At 44.4% G+C, this 26738-nt stretch overlaps 1 protein-coding gene across 3 annotated transcripts in view; it reads right to left on the bottom strand.

Annotated features, from left to right (window-relative positions):
- The window catches only part of Fam189a1 (family with sequence similarity 189 member A1), a 409697-nt gene that overhangs the window by 217762 nt on the left and 165197 nt on the right, over positions 1-26738 (bottom strand). For 2 of the 3 annotated variants that reach the window (XM_040730819.1, XM_005084412.4), the window contains exon 2: positions 15191-15247. In XM_040730819.1, the coding sequence (XP_040586753.1) occupies positions 15191-15247 (57 nt within the window). Of the gene's footprint in view, positions 1-15190; positions 15248-26738 lie in introns of those variants that run through there. The other variant, XM_040730821.1, reaches the window with a different exon arrangement.

The following is a 26738-nucleotide window of genomic DNA, read 5'->3' as shown; positions in this document are numbered from 1 at the left end:
TGCCCTCGGGGTCCTGGGTCCAGTCGCATACTTATCAAAAAAATTAGACCACACTATCCAAGGTTGGGCACCTTATCTGCGGGCTCTGGCTGCAGCTGAACTCCTCATACGAGAGTCAAAGAAGTTAACCTTTGGGTCTCCTATTACTGTCCTCTCTCCTCACCACCTGTCTCATCTTCTAACATACAAGGGTCTCCAAACATTACCCCCCCTCCAAAGTTCTCTCCCTTCAGGTAACATTAGTAGAGGATACAACACTTACCTTTCAGCCATGCCCACCTCTTAATATTTCAAATCTTCTCCCCCAACCAGTCTCAAAATACTCCCCATCTCACTCTTGCATTGAGACCCTAGAAGAGTTACTTCCTCATCCTACACATATACACGAGGGAGCTCTACCCCAGACCACCTATACATGGTATACGGATGGCAGCTCCTTCCTACACCTGTCATACCATCTCTTATTTCAAACCTTAATCTCTACATACCAACTATTAAATAATGTCTTGCCTAACCGCTTTGAAGAATGCTGGTTGTGTGTCCCTCCTGGGTCAAACTCACAACCACCCTTTGTGGCCTCACCCATCGTCTTAACAGATTTTCCCACTTTGCCACTTCTAAACTGCTCTAAGCCAAACATTACTACCACCCCTTATCTTTCCCACATCTCTCTCTTCGGTATCTCAGACTGCTTTAGCTCAGCAGGAACACACCTTGTGGGCATTGTAGATTCTAAAGACTGCAACAATACCATAACGCTTAATACTACCACACAGCCCCTATGTCCAAATATTCACAATTCGTCGATTCTCTGTGGCACACAGGTATACCACTGCCTGCCTGCCAGTTGGTCTGGGACATGTACCCTGGTGTTCCTCTTCCCTAAATTAGGAGTGATACCTGGTGAAGAGCCCCTACCAATTCCCATCACTAAGTTTATAGCAGGACGACATGACAAGCGAGCAATTCAGATCATACCCCTCATGGCAGCTCTGAGCATAACTGCAGGTGTGGCCACAGGAACAGCAGGATTAACTATTTCCCTAATGATGTACCATAGGCTTTCCTCACAATTCATCCAGGATTTCCAACAGGTAGCTCAAACCATCCTCACCCTTCAGGGTCAGATAGACTCCCTATCCACTGTAGTACTACAAAATCGGAGAGGACTAGATTTACTAACAGCAGAAAGAGGTGGACTTTGCCTCTTTCTTGGGGAAGAATGTTGCTTTTATATTAACCAGTCAGGAATAGTAAAGGATAAAATTCAACAACTTCAAACAGACCTTCAAAAATATAAAGAACAACTTGATAGCTCTGGCCAGTGGATCACTAATAATCCAATATGGAACTGGATGCTACCTTTTCTAACTCCTCTTCTCTCTGTATTCTTAATTCTACTAGTGGCACCCTGTCTTATAAATTTTTTGTCTAGATTCCTTCAACAACAAGTTCGAAAAATTTCTAACCAAACTTTCAACCAGTTGTTATTACAGGGTTATCAGCCCCTAGCTAAGGAACCAGAAAGCTACAACACCTGGACACATCTGGACAGAGATGAAGACTGCCCCATGAACCTCGACGCCCCATTCAGCAGGAAGTAGTCTAATGATAACACCGCCCCTTTTCCAAACCCCAGTTTTATTAAACAAAAAAGGGGGGGAATGTAGGGAAAAGGGACCAGTCAAAGAAACACACCCTGAGCAGAGCCAAAGAAACACACTTTGACCCTGCAACCAGAACCAAAGAAATGTACCCTGACCCTAAAACCAGTGCCAAAGGAACACACTTTGTCCCTGGAATCAGAGTCAGTGAAAGAAATGTACCCTGGCCCTAAAATTGGAGCCAAAGGGCTAAAAAGGACCAGAGAAAGAAACACACGTTGGCCCTGAAACCAGAGCCAAATCTGACCCTAATCCTGTGTAAAAAAGTAACCAATCCCGGAGCAGAGCTCTAGCCAATCTGAGCTCAGCACTGAAATCGGACCAATCCCTACTCTGGAAAAACTCCCCCAATCCCAGGAATCCCTATATAAACCCTGTATATGTTCAGCTTGGCTGGTCCAGCTGTCTTCCAATAAACACCTTTGGATGAGCTTCGGGTGAAGATCTTCTTTTGCAGCGGCAACAGAGCAAAGGCGACCCTGGGCAGAGCAGAGCAGTGCAGAGCGAGCAGCGCTGTAACACTTGCCCCGGAAACCTTCCTTGGCAGAGCCGAGTTGTTACACTCTGCTCCCGGCTCCCTGCTCTCCGCTCTCCAGGAGCAGAGCTGAACTGTAGCAACTTCGCCCGAGAAACCTCCTGCGGAGCAAAACTGCTACACTAGGCGAACATCTCCAGCTGGAAGACCCTGTCCTGCCGGAGCGGAGCTGATGCACCGGAGAAGCCTTTCTCTGAGGCAAGGCTGTAAGCTGCCAAGCTTACTGCAACCTGTGGTGGTCCTTGGCTCCCGAGCTCCAGGATACCTTTCCACCTGAGCTGTGTAACACTCAGTATCCTTGGCTCCCGAGCTCCAGGATACCTTTCCACCTGAGCTGTGTCACTGAGTATTCTGTGACTCCCGAGTGCCAGAATACCTGACCCACTCCTGTTCCATCCTGTCCTGATCCATCCCGACGAAACGCTTACAGTAATGACCTAGAAGCTTCATCCCTACTGGCTAGGCTTCCCAGATCTAAAGGTGCTATGCATGCTACCAGAGGAAAAAGTAATCATCAGCCTTACTCAGGTGTGAACCCTATATGTACTAAAATAACAGTGGACCTGGAAGGATGTGCCAACAGGTACAATGCGGGCTGGGTTGTCATACAAGTAACCAAGTACTTTGTGATTGGATTTAAGGCCTCCTTCACAAGATGAAACCCATACCTGTTACCATTACTGGGCCAAGAACCTAAGAGTGGACAGGTCACAGGCCCTAAGAGAGAACCTACTACTATTGCTCTGTTAAAAGGACATCGTATTAAAACAATGTCTACTCTCCTGGATTATGTCACTAATTAAGGCAATTCTCAATCCTTACCAGAGGAGCTTCTATTTGCCATAGATGGTGATCAACACAGACACACACCAACTGGCCGAGGCACAGAGAGTGAGAAACTGCAGAACAGCCAGCCCTAAGTGGAATGTGTATACCTCACTCCCTCCTCCAAAGGCTCAAGAACCACTGTGGAAGAGGAGGCACAAAGAGTGTAAGTGCCAGAGGTGGTGGATGGATGGCTACAAGGAAACGGTGTCTTCCAGACACCGCAGGGCAGCTGCTCACAACAGATGTGACAGAAGCACAAGGCCTGTGTAAGGCTGAACCCCAGCATGAAGAGGAGTTAGGCATGAAGTTAGCCAAGAAGCGGTTGGCAATTCTTGGCTGCTGGGAGCGAGACAGTCAACTAACCACACTCCAAAAGCCAGGTTCAAAAATAATCTGAGCAATACAAACAGGCTCTGATGGGGGAAGGGAGATGGCAGACACAAAGTGGTGTGAGAAGGGTTCCGAAGGTGAGTCTGGGACGGTTGGGGGAGGGGGGGTGAGTATGGTCAAAACACATTGTAGGAGAGTCTCAAAGACCTATTTTTAAAATATAAAAAACAATGTAACAGAAAGTGCAACACTAAAACACTTCAAGAGGATAAGGAAGGGCTCCAACATCTTCCCAGTGACACCTTTGAACAATGGGTGGGTCATACTAGGAGATGCCAAGAGACCAGAGCTCAATGAAGCCAGAGAAATGAACTTCCCAGGTGCGCCTTCAGTTGGTGAATGTGACAGATCTCACTTCTCAGCTTGCCAGCTGACAACTCTGAAAGGGATTCTCCAGGGTGACATCAGGAGAAATGGCAAAGTGAAGACCTGAAAATTCACTGCTGCATAAAAAGATGTGAATTCCCAGAGGCGTTGCTGGGATCACTTTGCTGGGAACTCTGGATGTAATCCAGAATCTTTCAAGCAACCTTGGGATTCTCTTTTTCAAGGTAAAAAGCAGAATCTTGAATTGGAAAGTTGTAATTTATGATTCTTTGTCTTGCCCTCCTCCATACCACAACTCTTCTTAGTCTAGAAAACCATCAGTTCAAATTCCCAGGACAAGTCAAAGCCACCCGAAGGAAGAAGACAAAACCAGGTTGTGTTCGGTCACTCACAAACAACTGTCACATGGCCATTCTAGTGGTTATTTGGAGGCTGTTCTCAATGGTAATCTATACTTTACATTACTTGGAACCCACCCAGTATGAAAAGTCTGGCCCCTGGGAGAGAACTGTCACATACAGTTATAGGTAAGTGTTTCCATGCTGTAGTTGCTCAAGTAGTAGATAATATCCAGGGCAGATTAGAAAAGACATCCAAAAAAAAAAAAGGCTTTTAGTAAAAGCTAGGGAGTAAAATGACCATAAGCTTTTGAAAAGCTCCAGCATACTTCTGGAAACACAGCATACCACCTGGATATGAAGAGTTGTGTTTATGCCCAGGATGAACTTGAGACATTTCTGAACTGTAGCTCTGAGTCTAGGATTCAACGTGAGTGAATGCTAAAGCAGTTTGTCAGATGCCTAGCAGTATGTCCAAGGTGTTTCCCATCACACACACACACACACACACACACACACACACACACACACACACACAGTCCCTTAGCAAAGACTAGGCATTGGCTACAGGCCTTTAAAGGAATTTTTGTTTAACCATGATCCAGCTAACTACTAGATTTACTGAATAGGTAATTCAGCAGCATGCCTGACAAAGAACACTACTTTACAGAATTAAGTTAAGAACTGAAGAGTGGATAGAGAAAATGTGGTACATTTACACAATGGAGTACTATTCAGCAGAAAAAAAAAACAATGGAATCCTGAGATTTGCAGGCAAATGTATGGCACTAGAAGAAACCATCCTGAGTGAGGTAACCCAGTCACAAAAAGAGAAACATGGCATGTACTCTCTCATATATGGAATTTAGACATAGATCTGGGGAGTGCCAGCCTACAATCCCATGGCCAGAGAGTCTGGGAAACAGAACCTTCATTCAGTGGCTGATGGAAGAAGAGGCAGACCCCCACAGCTAAGCACTGAGCTGAACTCAAGAAAGCCAGTAACAGAGAGGGAGGACTGATGACCAAAGGGATTAAGACTGGGCTGGTTTAACCCCCAGAAACAGCTGACCTGACAAGAGTTAGTTCTTGAATCCCAGGCTGATGCCTGGGAATCCAGCATGGGACTGATCAGGACCCCCTGAATGTGGGTGTCGGTGAGGAGGCCTAGGTAATCTATTGAGCCTTGGGCAGTAGATCAGTATTTATCCCGAGTATACCAATGGACTTTGGACTCCCATCCAACAATGTGAGATGCACTCTCACCCTGAACTCTTGGGGGAGGGTCTGGGCCCTGCCCAGGATGAAATGACAGACTATGTACACCCCCATGGAGGGCCTCACCCTCCCTAGGGAAATGAGGGGATATTGGGGGGGGGTTGAGGGGAGGGCACGGGAGGAGGGGAGGGAAACGGAGAGGGACCTGGAACTGACTTGTGAAGCAACTTTGTTTCTAATTTAAATTTAAATTTAAAAATAAATAATAAAAAAAGAAAAAAATATTTTGTTCTTGCTGGGCAGTGGTGGCGCTCACCTTTAATCCCAGCACTCGGGAGGCAGAGGCAAGCAGATGCAAAAAAAAGAAAAAGAAATCACTAAACAAACAATCGACAAAATCTACAATAAACAGTTATCAACAATGAAATATGGGGAAGGAAGTTGGGCGGTGGTGGCGCATGGCTTTAATCCCAGTACTCAGGAGGCAGGGGCAGGTGAACGCCTCTGAGGTTGAGGCCAGCCTGGTCTACAAAGCTACACAAAGAAACCCTGTCTGAAAGAGAGAGAGAGAGAGAGAGAGAGAGAGAGAGAGAGAGAGAGAGAGAGAGAGAGAGAGAGAGAGAGAGAAGTAAGAGGAAGGATAAATTTAATTGCCATAGGTGACATGATATATTTTTGAAAGTGTCTGATTTGCAACAGGAAATTATGACATGTAACAATACAGCAAGGCAGGCATATGCTAAAGAAAACAATCAATGTGAACCGTCCCCGAGGAAGCCAGATGGGAGGCTTACAGACCTCAGCTTACCTCTTTTAAACACACTGAAAAGACCTAAAGGAAACCTTGGTTAAGAAAAAAAAAGTCTAAAGGAAAAGAAAAAAAAAACAGGACAATGATAATGTCTCACCAAGTAGAAAATACCAAAAAAACAGGCAGTGGTCCTAAGAGAGCACCAACCATACCATGTTATGGCGCTGAAGAGATTCAAAGTAAATTTTCTTCAGAGAAGTAAACCAGCAGGACTGTGTAGGCAGAAGGAAGTATCAGAGACCCGAAAAGACCAGCTAATTGACATTATCCAGTTCGGACAGAAGGGGAACAAAGAACCAAGAAAGACTACAGACATTAAGCCAGAGGCTCTAAACCTATTGGTTGCAGCACCTGAGGGGGGGGGCAGATAATCCTTTTAGAGAAGTCACCTAAAACCATAGGAAAACACAGATATTCACACTATTATTCACAGCAGTGTTACAGTTATGTAGTAATAGCAAAGATAATTTTATGGTTGGGGGCCACCACAACATGAGGAGCTGTATTAAAGGGTGGCAGCCTTAGGAAGGTTGAGGACCACTGCCTTAAGCAACGCATGGAACACCACCCAGGATGCTAAAATACACATGAAGAGAGTGTAGACAGGGAAGGAGAGAAGGAGAAACAAAGGTTAGAAAGAATGTTTGAAGAAGTTATGGCCCCAAATTTCTTTTTTTTTTTGTATTTTTTTTTCATTTTTAAGTTTAAATTTAGATTAGAAACAAGGTTGCTTCACAAGTCAGTTCCAGGTCCCTCTCCGTTTCCCTCCCCTCCTCCCGTGCCCTCCCCTCAACCCCCCCCCAATATCCCCTCATTTCCCTAGGGAGGGTGAGGCCCTCCATGGGGGTGTACATAGTCTGTCATTTCATCCTGGGCAGGGCCCAGACCCTCCCCCAAGAGTTCAGGGTGAGAGTGCATCTCACATTGTTGGATGGGAGTCCAAAGTCCATTGGTATACTCGGGATAAATACTGATCTACTGCCCAAGGCTCAATAGATTACCTAGGACTCCCCACTGACACCCCCATTCAGGGGGTCCTGATCAGTCCCATGATGGATTCCCAGGCATCAGCCTGGGATTCAAGAACTAACTCTTGTCAGGTCAGCTGTTTCTGGGGGTTAAACCAGCCCAGTCTTAATCCCTTTGGTCATCAGTCCTCCCTCTCTGTTACTGGCTTTCTTGAGTTCAGCTCAGTGCTTAGCTGTGGGGGTCTGCCTCTTCTTCCATCAGCCACTGAATGAAGGTTCTGTTTCCCAGACTCTCTGGCCATGGGATTGTAGGCTGGCACTCCCCAGATCTATGTCTAAATTCCATATATGAGAGAGTACATGCCATGTTTCTCTTTTTGTGACTGGGTTACCTCACTCAGGATGGTTTCTTCTAGTGCCATACATTTGCCTGCAAATCTCAGGATTCCATTGTTTTTTTTTTCTGCTGAATAGTACTCCATTGTGTAAATGTACCACATTTTCTCTATCCACTCTTCAGTTGAGGGGTATCTAGGTTGCTTCCAAGTTCTGGCTATTACAAATAATGCCGCTATGAACATAGTGGAACAGACATCCTTGTTGTATGAATGGGCATCTTTTGGATATATGCCTAGAGTTGCTGGGTCTTTTGGTAGGTTTATTCCCATTTTTCTGAGGAATCTCCATACTGATTTCCAAAGTGGCTGAACAAGTTGGCACTCCTACCAGCAGTGGAGGAGTGTTCCCCTTTCAGCACATCCTCTCCAGCATAAATTGTCTTTGGTGTTTTTGATTTTAGCCATTCTGACAGGAGTGAGATGGTATCTCAGAGTTGTTTTGATTTGCATTTCCCTGATGGCTAAGGAAGTTGAGCACTTTCTTAAGTGCCTCTCAGCCATTTTAGACTCCTCTATTGAAAAATTCTCTATTTAGTTCTGCAGCCCACTTTTTAATTGGATCCTTTGGTGTTTTGGAGACTTGCTTCTTGAGTTCTTTGTAAATTTTGGAGATCAACCCTCTGACAGATGTGGGGTTAGTGGATATTTTTCCCATTCTGTGGGCTGCCTTTTTGTCTTGCTGACTGTGTCCTTTGCCTTACAGAAGCTTCTCAGTTTCAGGAGGTCCCATTTATTAATTGTTGATCTCACTGTCTGTGCTAGTGGTGTTATGTTCAGGAAGCTGTCTCCTGTACCAATTTGTTCAAGGGTACCACCCACTTTCTCTTCTAAGAGGTTCAGTGTTGCTGGATTTATGTTGAGGTCTTTGATCCATTTGGACTTAAGTTTTGTGCATGGCGATAAACATGGATCGATCCGCATTCTTCTACATGCCAGCCTCCAGTTATGCCAGCACCATTTGTTGAAGATGCTTTCTTTATTCCATTGTAGATTTTTAGCTTCTTTGTCAAAGATCAGATGTTCATACATGTGTGGGTTAATATCAGGGTTTTCAATTCAATTCCATTGGTCTACCTGTCTATTTTTTGTGTCAATACCAAGCTGTTTTCAGGACTATAGCTCTATAATAGAGCTTGAAATCAGGGATGGTGATGCCTCCAGATGTTGCCTTGTTGAACAGAGTTGTTTTGGCTATCCTGGGTCTTTTGTTTTTCCATACAAAATTGATTGTTGTTCTTTCAAGGTCTGTGAAGAATTGTGCTGGGATTTTAATGGGGATTGCATTGAATCTGTAGATTGCTTTTGGCAGGACTGCCATTTTTACTACATTGATCCTACCTATCTAAGAGCATGGGAGATCTTTCCATTTTCTGAGGGCTTCTTTAATTTCTTTCTTTAAAGATTCAAAGTTCTTGCGATACAGGTCTTTCACTTGTTTGGTTAGCGTTACCCCAAGGTATTTTATGTTGTTTGTGGCAATTATAAAGGCTGATGTTTCTCTGATTTCTTTCTCAGCCCTTTTATCATCTGTATATAGTAGGGCTATCCCCAAATTTCTTAAATTTTATAGAAGACATGAATCTAAACTTCCAAGACCAGGGAATTTCAAGTCAGTCAAACTTCAAAGGATGGACACCTGAACAAGTCTTAGGTCAGGTGTCAAAGCTGAAGTTAAAGCGAAATTACAGAAGCAAGAATAAGTGACTATAACTCAAAAAGGATTCCCCAAAAGATCAAGAGCTAGTCTCTCGTAAATCATATATGATAAAGAGCAGCATGGGGCATATTTAAGGCCATAAAATAGAATAAAAAGAAAAACCTATGAATCAAGAATGCGCTATATAGCAAAACCATCCATTTAAAATGAAGGAAAATTTTGGAGGCACTCCAAAATAAAAAGTAAGAGAAATTGCTATGAGACACATCCTATAAGATGTGAGGGAAATAGATAGTATTACACAGAAACATACCATTTCTCCTGTCTGATTTAAAAGATGACCAAATAAAACAATAATTGCAAGGTTGGCGTGAGGGGCACACCACACACAAAGGTTTAATTGGTATTAAAACAGCATTAAAAAGGAAGAACAGAATTACAGAAGGCTGGCTTTTGTATAGTATTGACATTAAGTTAGCACTCATCTGAAACATGCTACTAGATGTTATGATGTTCATCTTGCTATCAAGGACAATAACTAAAAATGCAAAAATACATTCTTAAAATAGGGGAACTAAAGTAGTATACTAGTTCTTGAGAGATGGTTCAGCCATTAAAGGCTAGGCTCACAACTAAAAATATAAAGTAGTGCATTAGGAAACATAAAAGAAGGCCATAACAGAGGAATAGACAAACAGTTTAAAATACAAGACACTCAGAAGGCAAGAGAGTCATGATCCATCCTTATCAGAACTTATGTTAAGTGGAAAATACCTTCAATTATGGAGCAGACATCAGCAACACGTATATTTAAAACACAACCCAACTACATGATGTCTATAAGTGACTCAGTTTATACTCACAGAGTTAGCAATTCTTCAGGGAATAGAAAAGGGACAAGAAGGGATCACTGGTGTTGAGCTGATGGATAAAAAAAATAGTGCCTGGGTCAGAAAGAATATGAACTGACCTGTGGGTGTGTGTTTCAGAAAACATGGGTGATGTTATGGGGGCAGGGGAAGCCATTCCAGAACAACAGGAAGTTCTTAGCAAATTGCATAGCTGTCTGTCAAAATGAAAAACTCAACACTAGGCTTAACCAGTCAGTAGAACAGATATAGTTGAAGCCCAAATAAGCTATCTGGAAAATAAAAGAGAGGAAATGTACCCAGAATGGAAGAAAAAAGACAAGAAGCTGATAGAAAACGTTAAAGGCCCTAGGTCAATTTAGCAGGTGTAATGTCTGCCTGGAATTCAAGACAGACAGAAAAGGACAAAGAAGAGATAATTTGTTTTTAAATTGGAGCCAAATTTTCTTGAAGTATTGAATAAACAAATAACCATCATGAGTGAAGTCTCTCTCTGCAGTGTGTGTTAACCAGATCTAAGGTCAACATATTGATAGCATTTCAGACATTGTAACAAAAAATGTCTCTCAATATTATAGGTATCATTTGTCCAGAGATTCATCGATTAAATCAATTCATTCATGATGGAAAAAAATCTACAATCACTAGGCAACCTTAGATATTTATTCTAAGCTTTATTGAAGAGAAAAACATACAGAAGTGGCCAGGAAAATTATTCACAAAACAAAAGCATGACTTTTTAGAAAGATTGGTCAATTTAAGTAGATGGTTCTACATTTAGAACAGACAGACAGGTCAGTTCCACAGCACAGATCTCAATAAACAGACTCACATCCAGGAATGGGAGGGGAAAACACTTCACACTTGAGGAGAAACGCTAACATTCAAAAACCACTACTGAGGCAGTGACCACTCACACTTGACAACATGATGAGGCACAAATAGCCTTGGGTATATAAAACTTTGCCACATAAAAGGAAAAAACTAAACAGATTTTATAAGCTTAAAATAATAATAATAATAATAACAAACAATGACAGGGCAGGAGAGATGGCTCAACAAGAGAAGGCATATGCTGCCAAGCCTGAAGATCGGAGTTTGATCTCTAGGTCCCACGTGACTCCTGCTGGTGTCCTCTGACCTCCTCACTGGTGGCACGACACACAAGCATGCACACACATGCACACACATACATACACACATGTGCAAATAAATGAATAAAGCAAAAATTAAAAGACAACAGCATTATAAAATATTTGTTTAAAAGAGAAAAGGATCCATGTATGAAGAAACCCACAAACAACAAAGCAGTCGCATGAAGAGAAGAAACAGCAAATAAAGAAGCCAACCAAAAAGCTAGATTCGTGTCATAAAAGGCAAGCAATGCTAAATACATCCCTAAATCTCTCTGGTACCTATATCACTACAGACGAGGGTTCTTTAAAATAGATTCACGATGCCTTGTGATATATGAGATCATCTGTTATTTGCTATGTATAAAAATATTTCAACCTCATGGATAGTGTCTTTTGGGGAGGAGGACAAAGAGTTTATTTTATTTTTAAATTTTAATTTTTCATATAATAGTCTCTTAATAGTATTATTACAAGTAAGGTAGGGAGGCAGGGTCCAACTTATTGCTAGTTTACATAAGCTTTTTAAATCATGCTACCTGCGATCACACAGGAGTGTCACCATTAGGATCACAAGTGCCACAGGTGCTTCTCTTGAGTCGTTTGTCAAATCATGTGGTCTGGGTACTAACTTGGGATTCGCTTACTGCAAAGAGGACAAGTCCCTCAATCATAGGACTCATTTCATATGACCAATGACACCAGGTTGAAAAAAAACTATCTTTGTTGTCATTGCTGTCACTGGCTTTCAGTGTCTGAGAAGGCTCTCAGAGAATACTACAGAAGGAGTGTGTGTATATGCACATGCATGCAGGCGTGCACACAGGTATGCGCATACACACACACACACACACACACACACATACAAGTGCATGTGCGCGCGCGAACGCACGTGCACCATTTCCCTCCTTCTCCCTCTTGTACTATGTTGTAAGGTCTTCTTCCCCAAGTGCTGGTCAGATGGCTGCTGCCCCTTCCCCTCCTCCTTAACAGACCCTTCCTCCAGTGTGTCACCAGCTTTGTGCTAGAAGTCTTGACTCTGTCATCCAACCCACAGTTGGTGTAGAGGCTCAGACCCATGTAAGGGAAGGGACAGCACAGCTAATAACCGGCCCATGTGTGAGAGTCTCCAAGGGGATGCTGCTGGCAGTGGAGCTCTGGACACACCCATCCCTGCCCCCAGCAAGGTCCCTCATCCCTGAAATCACCCAGTGACCCCAGCAGGCATCTAATGGCTTCTTTCTAACCAGCACCATGGACACTCCCCTTTCACAGAAGTCAACTCCCTGTGGCTGTCACCACAAAGAAGGAGGAAGCCAGTGATCTCCCTGGGAACGAGCTAGAAACCTCACAGTGACCTTGTCAGTTTGCACCTCCAGAAAGATGGGTCACATTAGGGAGAAGGTAAACACAGGGGCTTGAGGAAAAGAAATCAAGACGTGGAGGTCTGTCGTTCTCTATGTTCTGGGAAGTTGTAGATTTTTGAAGTCGTCTCCATCCATAGCAAAAAGAAGATTCTTTGATGAGAGGAGAGAGCTACACTTATCTGTGCATCTAAAGGTACAAGTATTAGGATACAGTTAGAAATTATACTGGTTTCAACTCCAATTCATTCATCTATAATGCAACCCCTTATGCCTAAGGCTCAAAAGAGGGGGCAGAAGATTATAAGACCCAGAGGACCCCACTCTCTGCTGTGAAATGGTGTTTTCTATATGTGATGGAAGTTGCATCCAGAAAATCTTAACATGCTCACCCAAACAAAATATCACAATGACAATACCAGTGGACACGCCAACATAATGGAAGAAATCACATAAGATTTTGGCCTTGTGACCAATCTCATGAGATTCTTTAAAGTAAATACCCTAATAGATGAGCAGGCAGAAATTAGCTAGACTGCGTTTTGTATTTTCTGGGGACCCCTGACTGACACATAGATATGGAGAATTGGTCTCTGTATCCATGGATTCTGCACAGACAAAAGCACATTCTTATGGGAGAGACAAACAACTACCCACCACAACTTCCCTCCCTCCACAGGGTGCAGCTGCCTCTGAGAAGTGTTTGTCCAGACAGGCAGCATCTGCAAGCCTTCTGTGTAACAAGAAATGGCCGTGGATACACACATGCCATGGGATACACACATGATGCACACGATGTGCCTAACTGTTAGGTCAAGTAGACTCAACCCCACCTCTGCCGTATCCTCACTGAATCCCAGAAACTCCACAGGTTTAGGGAACATGGGGACCCTCATATGTTAAGACCCACAGTCTCTCTGAAACCTTCGGTGGAGAAAGTATTTGCTGAGGGAAGCATCTGCCCTGGAGAGCCACTGGGAGTACATCGGCACTGTTTAGAGCTACTAAAAATCTGGAGTTTGGCACAGTGGCTAGCATTTCCCTAGTGAAGTCCTCCATCCTCCAGCTGGGCCCTGGGAGGAGATCAATCACAGCAAGGTGAATGTGAGCACCTTCCAGAGAGCAGCTGCTCCGACACCAATCACCCAGCAGGACTCGGGAACCAGCACTTGGAACACTGCCTCCACAGGCCCAGCTGCTGCCATCCCTTCCTCCCTAAGCCAGGCTCCAAAACCTCCTCAGCTTTCCCAGGATGCATCTGAGCCACATCCATAAGGTGTTCCTAAGGCGTCTGCATCATGGCCACCTTGTGAGGACCTCCATTCTGGGACTGGGACAGGAAGTGGGGGAGTGGGTGGCTGGGTGACTGAAGTGGCATGTTTCTACATCCATCCTAAGGAACATAGTTTCCTTTTGCTAGGCAGCTAGCATCCAAGGTCTTAATCTGCCTGTCCTGTGGGGGAATGTGGAGGAATGGAACAGACTGTCCCTGTGTTGCTAAGGACAGCTCAGAAGTTGTGGCTGGGCTCTAGCCAGTGTGTGCACTGCCAACCCATCCTACACGAAGCCAGCTTCTTGACACCCATGCTGGAGTTGCCATAAGGTCATCCATCCAAGAGAGGGGAGGGCCGGGAGCCGGCACGTAGAGCATGCAGAAGAAAAAAGAACAATCTGGTGTTTTGTTGCTGTTGTTGAAGCTGGATGGAGGGCACTCCAGGATTCAGTATGCCAGCCTCTCTCTCCACTTTTCTGCACATTTGAAATTTCTATATTAAAAAAAATAAGGAAATCTCTCCTGTGAACAAGAGGAAGCGGAACTGAATTCAATCCACTGTCTCCCCTGACACCATTTCAGAATATCACAGTCACATGCGTGAAGGAAGTACCTTCCACATACACATTTGTTTTTCCCCTATTTCCATTAATATTTAGTATGCATCATTATCTCCAAGCCTTATGACTTAAAACAAGATTTTAAATAATTGATTAATACAAAAGGCGAACATGACCACACAGCCTTGTTCAGAACCCATCAAAGCTCTCCTTCTAGTCCTGACACAGACACATCAATATATTAATGCATACACCAAGAAGACCAGGCTACAGATCAATACACACCGATATGCTTGGGATACTTCTCAGAGGGGAAAACCCATCATCCTTCCAGACCCCTGGTGTGGTCCACGCCTCCTCGCCCTGCCCAGTAATGATTCCACTCAAGAAAGAATATATTATCCATGCAATTTCTAAAGTTTCCCCAAACTAACATGTCTTGAACCCTGGTAGAATGTGTGCTGTTCCTATGCTCCTGTGTAAGTATTTGCACATGCACGAAGAGATCTTAGTGGCTGAAAAAAGAATCAGCATTCAGACTTTCAAAATGTCTTTGTTCTCAGTATGTCCTCAAGGGATGTCATCAAAGCCAATAGATAAAGGATGTGGTAGGACAGCCTTAGGAATCACTCAAGGGGCATGCTGGGAAGTAGAGCATGCCAATGCACAGCAGTTCCTGAGAGCCCATCAGCACACAAGCAGACACTATGTACAAAAGTCTGCCACCAGCATGTAGCAGACAATGTACACCACCTCCCGCCAATAGCTGATCGCTGGCTGCCACTGCCTCTGCCACACTCACTCCTCCACAGGCAAAGCACTGTCCAAGGCCACCTGGAGCTCCAGATGCCACTTACCACAAGTGAGAGAGGCCTTTTCCAGGAGACAACACCAATGAGTCCAGACAGCAGCACCTGGAAGAAAGGAGAGGAGAGGGAGGTAAGACACATGGCCATCTTTCAGACCAACTTTCACACGAAAGGACATGTGAAATCCATACAATACAACAGTGGTGTTCCCATGAGCTGGGTCTCCATTCCAGATGATTACAGCCCCCGTGGCCACACTGACCTGACTGCTCAAGGTAGCCATGCACTGCAGAGCTGATTGCATCATGTACTGCATTGCACGGTATGTGAGTGATGGGCTTCCAGATGCCCCATGAAGCTGCTTAGTGCTCCCCGGTCCTCTAACTTATTTGGCTTAGTTCTATAAAATCACAGAAAGGCTGGGAGACACCCTTGGAGCAAAGACTAGGCTACTCCTTACTCCTGACCACTCTGGAGAGTGATGCGGCTGCCCCTCACACAACTCCCCTTCAGGCCCTTGTGTTGTCAGCAAAGCTTCCCACCTTAATAACAAGCAGTAGCTCCTTAGACTGCTTTGGAACTTTCTAGGCACCAAGTCCCAGAAGCCCACCCCTTTCCTGAACAAGCCCTGCCATTATCCTTGTCCTCTACCCGACTGTCACCCTGCTTCTCTTCTCCCATGTCATCTTTGTCACGCTGATACACTGTGTGTGTGTGTGTGTGTGTGTGTGTGTGTGTGTGTGTGTACCTTAGAAAACCACTGTTCAAATGTGTGATGTTTATCTAGACCAGGCCCGTCTTTTCCTAAAGTCTACTTATCAGGGAAGACACTGGCTCTGTTCTCATATATCTTGGTCTCCTTGGGTCCAGGAATAACCAAAGACAAAGCTTCTTCCCATCCAACATCTGTATTCAGTTTCTACAACTTAACAGAAACTCTGCTTCCCAAGGTCACAGAAAGGTCACCAAATGCTATAAGGGACTGCTCCACATTGCCCATCAAAGGACTATCCACCAAAGAGATGCCACCCCTCCAGGCTCTGTAGTTTTCCATCACCTCCTAATCTCCCCATTTCCCAAGCTGCTCTCTTCAGCATCAATTTAGAGTCCTAATTCTTGATCCCAGGTACCCAAGACTTTTGTCTCCTCTTCTCATTCACATGGGAAACTAGCTATTATGCAGCCCTAAGAACCATCCCCAGCCCAGAGCTCTGTCCTACCTGCTAGGCATCACAATGCCTGTGGCTTCTGTTTCTGGTATCTATTGCTCTCCCACTCAGCACATTCCAAATGCATCTGAGGACATCACCTCCAAGACCTGGTGTTCCTCTTACAATCTCAACTTTCCAAATGATGCTACCCCTTCCTGGCCATCTCACCTCTCACCAGCCCACCCCTGTATCTAAACAGATGCAGGATAAGAGGCTCCGGTTTGCTGTTCCAGACCTTAGCATAAATAAGCTATTTGGACAGGAGATCCTGGAAAGGTGGATCGCACACACCTGCCACTGAGAGATTGGGTCAGGCAGCCAAGGACCCAACTGGAAGCCTTGGATACTGTTCCCCTGGGACTCCACAAGGGCCAGTCAGACTTTGAGGATCATGCTACAGACAGAGCTACAAAGTCTGCTTGGTCACTGCCTTAGTTCATACTAGAATGGGTATTTCTGCCACATAAACAGAATAAAAAACTGAAAATATTTATAGAAAAGATCTCTGATTTGATATTAAAAGGTAAATTAAGACGTCATCAACTGACTGGAAGAGACCCAGCAGAAATTATTGTACCTTTAACTAAAGGAGTAGAAGGTCCGGACCCTTTCTCCGGTAAGAGAAATACTTAGATTAACAATTATGGGGTAAATTCTTAAGTAGAAATAGCCAGTAAGAAACCAAGCAAATGGCCAACAGCTTCATAATTTAGCCTCCTGTGTGTTCATTTGGGACTGATGCAGCTTTGGAATCAGGCTGGCGGGAAGACTTCACTCAACACTTAGTTATTGTTCTATTGCTGTGAATAGACAAGACCAAAGTAATTCTTACAAAAGAAAGCATCTAATTGGGGGCTTCCTCACAGATTTAAGGGTTAGACCATGGAGATCATGGTGGGGAGCAGACAGGCATTGTGCTGGAACAATTTAGCCTGCATAGGCAGCAGACAGAGAGGGAGAGAAGAAGAAGGGGAGGGAGGGATGGATGGATGGGAGGAAGGGAGGGATAGAGGGGAGAGAGAGAGAGAGAGAGAGAGAGAGAGAGAGAGAGAGGGAGAGAGAGAGAGAGAGAGGGGAGACTGAGACTGGGTCTGGTGTGAGCTCTTAAATCATGAGAGCCCACTCCCAGTGTCACATCTCCTCCAACAAGGCCACACCTCCTACTCCTTCCCAAATGGTCTACCAAGTGATGACTAAGCATTCAAACATATGGACCTCTGGAGGTTATTCTCATTCAAACCACCACAGGTACAGGCTGCAGCCAGAAGAACCACATCTTACACCCCACAGGCTTTCGTCAAAGTGCATAAGTCCTCCAGTACAGACGTTGCAACCTTTATCCCCTCCCTGTGTCCAGTATCCTCTTCCTGATATTCTCTCTCTATTGCTGGGGAGGCCCTGGGCTTCTATGTCTCTGGCCTCTGGGCATCTGAATCTAAGTCTTGCCTAGATTCCCTAGAACCATGCACTTGACTTCTAGCTCTAAGACCCAAACATCCCCCACAGTCTCTGTGAGACCAGATCCATCATCATCAGATAGATAGACACTTAGTCTCAAGTCATTTTAAAGTTATGTCGCAGGGCCATCTCTCTAGCGGACATCTTGTTACAATTCCTATCACCATCTCCTGCTTGACTTTTCAAACTCCAACTCCACTCCTCCACCTCCAAACTCCCACCAAGATTGCCATCATTTTCTGAGCTCACTATATAGTTCAAGGGCCAAAGAGGCAAAGCTGGACTGAATCATCTGTATGTTGGGCCAATAGAATATCCCCTGCTTTCCTCTATGCCCAGACATTAGCATCACTCACTTGCCACTACCTATATGATAAACTGCCCTTAGGAGAGGAGGCTCTCCCTTTCTCACCCTTCACCCCTCTCTTCACATGTGCCAAATAAAGCTCTTGTGGGCCATCAACAGGTGAATGTCTGTAAGCCAGGAAGCCAACCCTCATGAGACACAAACCATGTTGGCACTCCACCTTGGCCTTTGTCACCTCTAGAACTGTGAGGGAAAAGTATTACATTATCTAAGCCACAGGGTGCTAATATGGTGTAGTAGCAACAGTTGGTTAATATGTAGTATGCATATCTGCATAACAAAATACCTGAGATAATTATACAGGGCACAGACGGTTTGCTGGGCAACCAGAAGGACTGAATGCAATCCCCAGTACCACCCAAGAGACTGCGATTTCAATGCATTGGCCTCTAGGGGATATTTAAGATCCAAATTACTGCATATGCTACTTTACCTGGAGTGGGGTGCTGGATTCTATAATATCTACCACTGTTTCTCCATACTCTAGACACAGCAGGCTTCCTCCTCCCGGTGTTAATGCAAAGACACCAGTTCCTGCCTCCCAGTGTTGATTCATGGGGGGAGTTCAAGGACAGCGAGGGCCAGAACAGTTCAGAGGAGGATGTGCAAGCTCAGATGAGGGAAGCTCCCTCTGTAGGGACACCTGCCCGTGTCCATTTGTTGCTCAGGGGAAGTAGACCTATTCCTCAGAGCACAGCAGAAAGAATTCCAGAGCCTATGCTCTGTCCCTTGACTATTGGTCTTAGTTTGAAGTATTTTTGCCCAACTCCAGCTTCCAGTGAGGAGCTATGGCATGTTTGGGGGCTTGGTAGTTTTGCAGGTTTTTTATGCCTTGCCTAAAAGGAAAAGGGTTGTGAATCAAGCTAGCTGTGAAATTGCCACGCAGTGAAACTGCTGACCCATTTAATTGACAGTTTTGTTCTTCAAAGTCCACAATTTGCCAAGAATATGGGAAAAAAACTGCAGAAGGTCAGAGAGGAGTAACATATAATTAAACAGCTGTGGAAAGAAAAGGCAAAAATGGGAGAGGCGGGGTGCTGCTGCTACTCAGAGAGGAGGCTTCACCTTTCAAGCATGTCGGTTACAAGGATACCAACTCGCTCTTCCCGCTTCCCTACCCAACCTAGGAGAGGCAGAGATAAAATTAGAATTGAGACAGAAGTTCGTACTGCAGACGGTGATGAAGAGGGTAATAGACTGTCAGGTAGTAATGGCCCTATTAGTGCCAGGAGTGTTTTCCATTGACGGTACCACGGCTGGCCAGAGAGGCCTGGAATATATGAGCTCTGCAGATCTTGTCTTCCTATTGCTAGAATGTTCCTTTGATGCCTACAATCAAGAATTTGTTCGGATCATCAGATCCGATTCAAAGGCAAATGATGAGGCAACATTTTAAGCAGTGGAGCTCGTCCTTCTAGAAGGAAGATGAGAGCCAATTCAATTACTTCCCCCAAACACATGGCAGGTGTGCCCAACAGTTACTGCGAAGTCAGCTTACCGCCAAGAAGCTCCATGCCTCAAAAATGGAGTCAGTGATCTGCCTGGGATGAATGATGCCTAGTGAGCTGTAACACACACAGTGCTTCAGACTGCAGTTCTGTGTCAAGTCATTCCTGGTCAGCTTCCCGCAGAGGGATGGACCCTCCTTTTCCTGCCTCCCAGCTTTATGTTACTCTGTGTGCCTCTCTTTGTCTGGCTCTCAGCCACATGACAAGGCTTGCCCAGCTGTGCGGTCCTTCATTCTGCTCTACCACCAGGAAACAAACTCCCCGTCACGCCAGCCCTGCCCATGACTCTGCCTCCTCTTGAACTCAATCCTCACCATCCCCTCTCACTACCAGCTACTTCCAGTCTGTGGCCCCAGCCTCCTCCACACCATTTCCTCCATGGTGTGGGAGGGGCTACACCAGTATACCAAGCTCATAATGTTCCAAAGAAAGCCCTCAGTGTGCTCTCATGGGTCCCGTCACTCTAGGGGACCAGATCTCACAGACACAGAAATCAGGTCCTGTTCTCTTTCCAAGCTCTGAGCAGGAAGGTTGAGTCGAGGCAAGAATAGAGGAGAGTAGGATGAGAGCTACCATAATAAATCGAATCATTACAGTCTTGAGGAGAGAGCTGACACTAGTGAGATCTCCAGAGATCTACAAGGATAACATCAACTGGCAAACATTAATAGCCCCTCCATGATGATAAGGTTGATGACTACCTTATACGCCATCCTGGAACCTTCATCCACTGACTGATGGAAGCAGAGACAGATACCCACAGCTAAACACTGAACTGAACTCCTGAAACCCAGTGTCAAAGATGGAGGAGTGATGAGCAAAGGGGTCAAGACCATGAAGGTGAAACCCACAAAGACAGCTGACCAGATAAGGGGGAGCTCTTGAATCTCAGACTGATGGATGAGAGGCCAACAGGGGACTGATCCAGACTCCATGAACGTAGTGTCAGTGAAGAGGTCACAGAAATCACTGTGTAGTAGATGAGTGTTTATCTCAGTTTATGAATGATCTTTGGCAGCCCATTCCAAATAGAGGGATGCTCTCTCATCCTGGACACATAGGGAAGGGCCTAGGTCCTGCCCTGGATGAAATGACAGACTTTGGAGATCCCCACCCGAAGGAGGGCCTCACTCTTCCTGGGGAAGGATATGGGGTTTGGGTGGGGGGTAGGGGGACTGGTGGAGGGACAAGGGAGGAGGGGTGGGAGAGGGAGCTGGGATTGACATGTGAAGCATTCATGTTTCTAATTTAAATAAAAACATATATTGAGGGGAAAAACTGAATCCAAATCTATCTGTGCTATGGTTTTATAACTTCTAATTTATGGTCCTACCCTGTACCTGGTTCTCCCATGCTGATTGTCACATAGGCTAACCCAGACTACATTACATGGCACAGAATTTCCTGGCACCCCTTAAAAGGATATAAAGGCCAGATATTTTCCTTTGTTTGGGGAAATTTCTTTGCAACTCCTTCTCCTCTGCCTCTCACCCCTCCTCATCCTTTCCATAACGGCTATCTCTGTTTCTCTGTTACTCTTAACTTTAAGCTATATTTTAAGTTTTTAAAAATATACTCTTTGAAGGTTCTATGATAGATGATAGATAGATAGATAGATAGATAGATAGACAGACGGATAGATAGATAGATAGATAGATAGATAGATAGATAGAAAGATATCCTCTTCTCCCAACTCCTTAAAGACCTGCTGCCTTCCCACCCACTCAACTTTTTTAGTTTTCCTCTCTCTGAAAAAAAATCAAGTCCAGTTTGTGTCGACTAACTACTACGGGGCACAGGGCCTGCCTTGGAATGTGATTGATAGACCAGGTATCATTCTATTGAAGAAAACTGACATTTTCTCTCCCTGCAGCTGTCAAATGCCAGTGACCCCTCAGTTCAGGGTAGAATTCCCTTTTGTCTGGCTTGAGCTTGCTGTCACATTGTGCATGCTATCACAATCTCTGTAAGATGGTACGTTCATCTGCCCTATTGTATCTGAAAAACATTAATTCCTTGAAGTCATCTGTCACCTCTGGCTCTTACAATCTTTCTCCTCCATCTTTAGCATAGATCCCTAAGCCTTGAGGAGAGAGAAGTAATACAAACATCATATTTAGGGTTGAGCATTCTGATGTCTCTTATTCTCTTTACATTGTAGGTCCCCATGTTAATTACCATCTATTGAAAGAAGAAGCTTCTCTGGTGAGGGCTAAGCAATGGACTGATCTATGACTATAGCAATATGTCATTAGGAGTCATTTTGTTGCTATGCTCATTTGGCAGAATAATAGTAACAGGTTTTCCCTAGAGTCCATAACCTATCTAGCCACAGGTTCATAGCCTCATTGAGTATCAGGTATGGGTTCCATATCAAGGAGTAGGCCTTAAATCCAGTTAGAAAGTAGTTGCTTATTTCCATAACATTCATGCCTCTATTGCACCTGTTGGAATATCTTATTAACTTGGCTGTTATTGTAGCTCTTGGGGTACAATATCTGGATGAGATTGATGATGACTTTTCTCCTCCAGTAGTAGACACAGTACCTTCAATCACTGTGAAAGTTAGCCAATGCGGATGAAACATCTAGTAGAGAACCAGCTAGATTTCTCCATGTTTTATAACTCAAGTATGTGGTGTCTTCAGCAATAGGGTCTTACCACTGAGTTCTATAAGGTAACCAATAGCACCAACAATAGCTTGCAATGTTTTGAGGGGTCTATGGTACCCCCTTGGAAAACAACAAAAAAAGGTAACCCAGTTTTGGTACCCTCTTCATTCCCATTCAGTACAATGCTTTAGTCTTAGCTAGAGCCACAAGACAACTGAAGGCAATCAAGGAGATCCTTATTTGCAGATGGCATAATTTTATCCACAGAAGACCCTAAAGATACAACAGGAAACTTACGCGGTTAGAAGATATATTCAGCAAAATGACAGGCTATGAAGCTGACACATAAATATAAGTAGCATTTACAACAAACACACCAAGAAAGAAATCATGGAAACTACTCCATTCACAATAGCCTCAAAAAGAATCTTGGGATAATTCTAATTCAAGAAGTGAAAGGTGTGCATAATAAAAACATAGAAGAAATGAAAGAAGACACCAGAAGATGGACAGGCGCCCCATGCTCATAGGTTGGCAGAATTAATATGGCATAAAAGCAATCTGCAAATTTGATGCAATTACTATTAAAAACCCAACGTAATTTTTCATGAAAAACACTTCTACTTCACACAGACACATAGAAAAATACTAGGATAGCTAAAAACAATCCTAAAACCTGAATAATAAAAGAACTGCTGGAGGCATCACCATTACTGACCTTTTTTTTTATTTTTCCATTACAATTTTTACTTAAATTAGAAACATGCTTGCTTCACATGTCAATTAGGTTATACTTCAGAGATACAGTAATGAAAGCAGCATGGTATTGGCATAAAAACAGACAGGTTGATCAATGTGATTGACCTGAAAACACAGACATAAGTCCATACACCTTTGGACACCTGGTTTTGAACAAAGAAGCAAAGCGTACACACTGGAGAAAAGGAGGCATCTTTAGCAAATGTTGGTAGTTAAAGGGATGGCTGCCTGTAGAAGAATGAAAATAGATCCGTATCTGTGCCTTTGAACAAAACTCAACTCCAACGTAAGGCCTGGTACTCTGAACCTGACTGAAGAGAACGTGGGGGATCAGCTTGAACACATCAGCACAGGAAAGGACTTTCTGAACAAGACACAAAAGCGGGCGCTAAGACCAACAGCTACAAATATTTACAGTCACAGGACCTGATGAAACTGGAAAGCTTCGGTGCAGCAAATGACACTGTCACTGCGGAATATCAGGGTCATGTAAGGAATAAAAGGATTATCCAGAAGGAAGACATGCATTAATAAAAGTATTCATTGAATCCAGTATTAATGTAGCAAATCCCCAAGGAAAGCCAAAGTCATTGCCCTAAAGAGGCAGAGAGCCACTTCCCAAGCTTGGTTATTTTGGGGTAGCATGACATGATCCTCATTTTCTTGTCTGCTCCCAGCCTGGTTGTATGTTCCCTCATGGTCAGCAGTTAAACCCAGACAATTCCTCTCATGCCTCATAGCTTTGACATGAGCTATGGTCTAAGGTACTCAGCAGGTTAGGCCCACCCAGGAAACGCCCCCTTCTTTCCTCATCAAGTTGATCCAGGACATAGAACACATTTATACCAATGGGGGATCACATATATGATAGTGGGTACCCCAGAATCTAGAGTGTTGCTGGTTGGAGTGTAATGTTCTATACTTTTTAATCATTATTTTAGGATGCACACCCATTAATTTAAAAAGTACAAAGCTGCCTATTTTGCCACAGAGATGGTAGCAGGAATTATATTCATCTGGCTTGTCTAGATCAGGTCACAAAGGCACACAAGGCGCATGCCTGTAATCTCAGTGCTGGGACGGCTGAAGCAGAAAGACTGGGAATCGGAAGCCAGTCCAGGCCAGGACACTCACCAAACACGATCTCTCTCTCTCTCTCTCTCTCTCTCTCTCTCTCTCTCTCTCTCTCTCTCTCTCTCTCTCTCTCTCTCTCTCTCTCTCTCTCTCTCTCTCTCACACACACACCAAGGAGTGGCTTAAAGGCAGGTTTATATAAACACATTCTATGATGCCCCACACAGGTTTGTGTAAGCACAGTCTATGATGCTCCACACAGGTTTGCTCAACAGTGGAGCTGCCAACACACCTCCCACAGTGCATCCCCATGGATAAGAAGCTTGTGACTGTAGGTGATGAAATCCTTCCCATTTGTCAAGAGTGTAACTCACTTAAGGGTTCCATCTCAACCACAGTCCTGTCCACATGCAGGGAGGAGGGCTAAATAAAAACATGCACTCGGGGCAGGGTGTTTCAGGACATCACACAGTTCTGCAAAGCTGCACCAGTACAGAAGAATTTTACGAGTAAGATGTATACATCCTTATCATTAAGTTTTGATCAACTATCTCCTGAACGACTATATCTGTTCACGAACATTAAGATTAATTCATGTACTTTCTCCTCCTTGAAGCATCTTTTCACTCTACCCTGCCCCCGCACTCTCTTCTTCTAAAAGTACTGCTGAATTAAAATTTCCAACACTTTTACCAAAACATTACATTCTTTATCTAAAATTGAAGTTCCATTTTCTACTCTTGTGCTAGCTCTTGTCTGAACTTATTAGAATGACCTGTGCACGACTTTGCAGAGCATTCAGACCCATGCAGAAGACGTGATACCAAGTTCCCAGATTCTTGACCCATGGAAACTCAGAAATACTAACTTTGTGGTGTTCTGAGCCACTAGGCTTGTGGAATTCAGACACACAGCAACCGAAATCTGAAGCAGAGAGCTGAATGTAAAACAGAAACCTGTGGGAAATGGAAAGAAGGGGCAAGAAAAAACATGGATTGCTGAAAAATCTATGAGAATTGGGAAAGAGGGAGGAGGAGGGGAGGCAGAAGGGGAGGACTGATGTAGTACATGTCCTGCTGTAAAAATTAGTGTACTGAAATATTATGTCTATATTTACACTTATTAAACCCTGGATGCATGCCAGACACCTGCCATGTGTTTATATTTTAACTCTGCCACGACCGTCCTCAGAAGTGCATGTGATTGCTTTGTCCACTCATGGACTGAAACACGCCAGCCTGCTCATTTACTTACTGTGCATGTTTACTGTGCAAAGCTGTGTGAGGACAGTGCTTAAATCCCAGACATACAGCTTTCCTATATGTGTGCAAGTAAAGGTGGAAAAAAGAATAAAATTTAGAACTCCATTTGAAAGACTTGCAAACAGAGAGGCAGAGTGGCCTCAGAGTGGAGCAAGAACACGATCGAGACAGCCTTGGATCAGTGGTTCTCAACCTGTGGGTCGGGGCCCCTTTGGTGGGGTGGGAGAGGTTGAACACCCCTGCACAGGAGTCACCTAAGACCACTGGAAAACAGATATTTACATTATAACTCATGATAGTAACAAAATTGCAGTTATGAAGTAATAATGAAAATAATTGTTGGGTTGGGGAGTCACTACAACATGAAGAACTGTATTTGTAGCACTGGGAAGGTTGAGAACCACTGCCTTAAACCGAGGGATGAAACAGGTTTCATCATTAGATGAGTCAACACATTCCTTTTTAAGATAGAGGGGATTCAGTAGTGTGCATGTTCTTTGCGATTCTAACTACACTATTTAAAAGAGATAACCAAACATGACTGTTCCGATAAAGGAACATAGGAATAAAATGACTCCTAAAATATACTCTGCCATACTCAGACCCATGCCGTGCTCAGGCATCATCAGAGAAGGTTTATCCTGTAGCAGATGGGAACTGATACACAGACCACAGCCAGACACTATGCAGAGAGTGAGAGACTTTGCAACACTCAATCCCTTCCCTCAGGGTTCAGGGGACTCTGCAGAAGAGGAGGAGGGAAGAACGTAAGAGAGGATGGAGGACATCAAGGAGTCAAAGCCTTCTAGACACGACAAGGCTGACACATAGCATTCACAGAGATGGTAGCAGTAAGCAGAGAACCTGCATGGGTCTGCATCAGATGGGGTCCTAGAGCGGGAAGAAGTGGACACGCGTCCCTATTCCTAGCCCAACACCATCTCCAGGCGATAACCACTTGCAAATGACAAATTCATTTTCTGCAATGGAGTCTCACTGGAGAAACAAACCACTCTTAAGAGACGGCCACATGGACAGTAATGAAAGAGATGTCTTGATGGAGGGTGCATTTTGGGATTAAAGAGAAACCTGGTGCCAGGGAAACTCTCAGGACTCCACAAGGATGACCCTACCAGCTAAGATTCCTAGCAATAGTGGAGAGGTGGAGAGAGTGCCTGGACTGGCAATCTCCTGTAATAAGATTGGTGACTACCCTAATAGTCATCAGAGAGCCTTCATCCAGTAACTAATGGAAGCAGATGCAGAGATCCCCAGCCGAGCACTGGGTCAAACTCCGGGAGTCCTGTTGAAGGTTGAGGGAGTGTTAAAGTCATGATGGGGGAAC

This window comes from Mesocricetus auratus, unplaced genomic scaffold (genome assembly GCF_017639785.1).
Source record: "Mesocricetus auratus isolate SY011 unplaced genomic scaffold, BCM_Maur_2.0 Super-Scaffold_4256, whole genome shotgun sequence".
Taxonomy (NCBI): domain Eukaryota; kingdom Metazoa; phylum Chordata; class Mammalia; order Rodentia; family Cricetidae; genus Mesocricetus; species Mesocricetus auratus.
The sequence above is the reverse complement of the archived record's forward strand: the minus strand, read 5'-3'. Positions and strand labels throughout refer to the sequence as shown.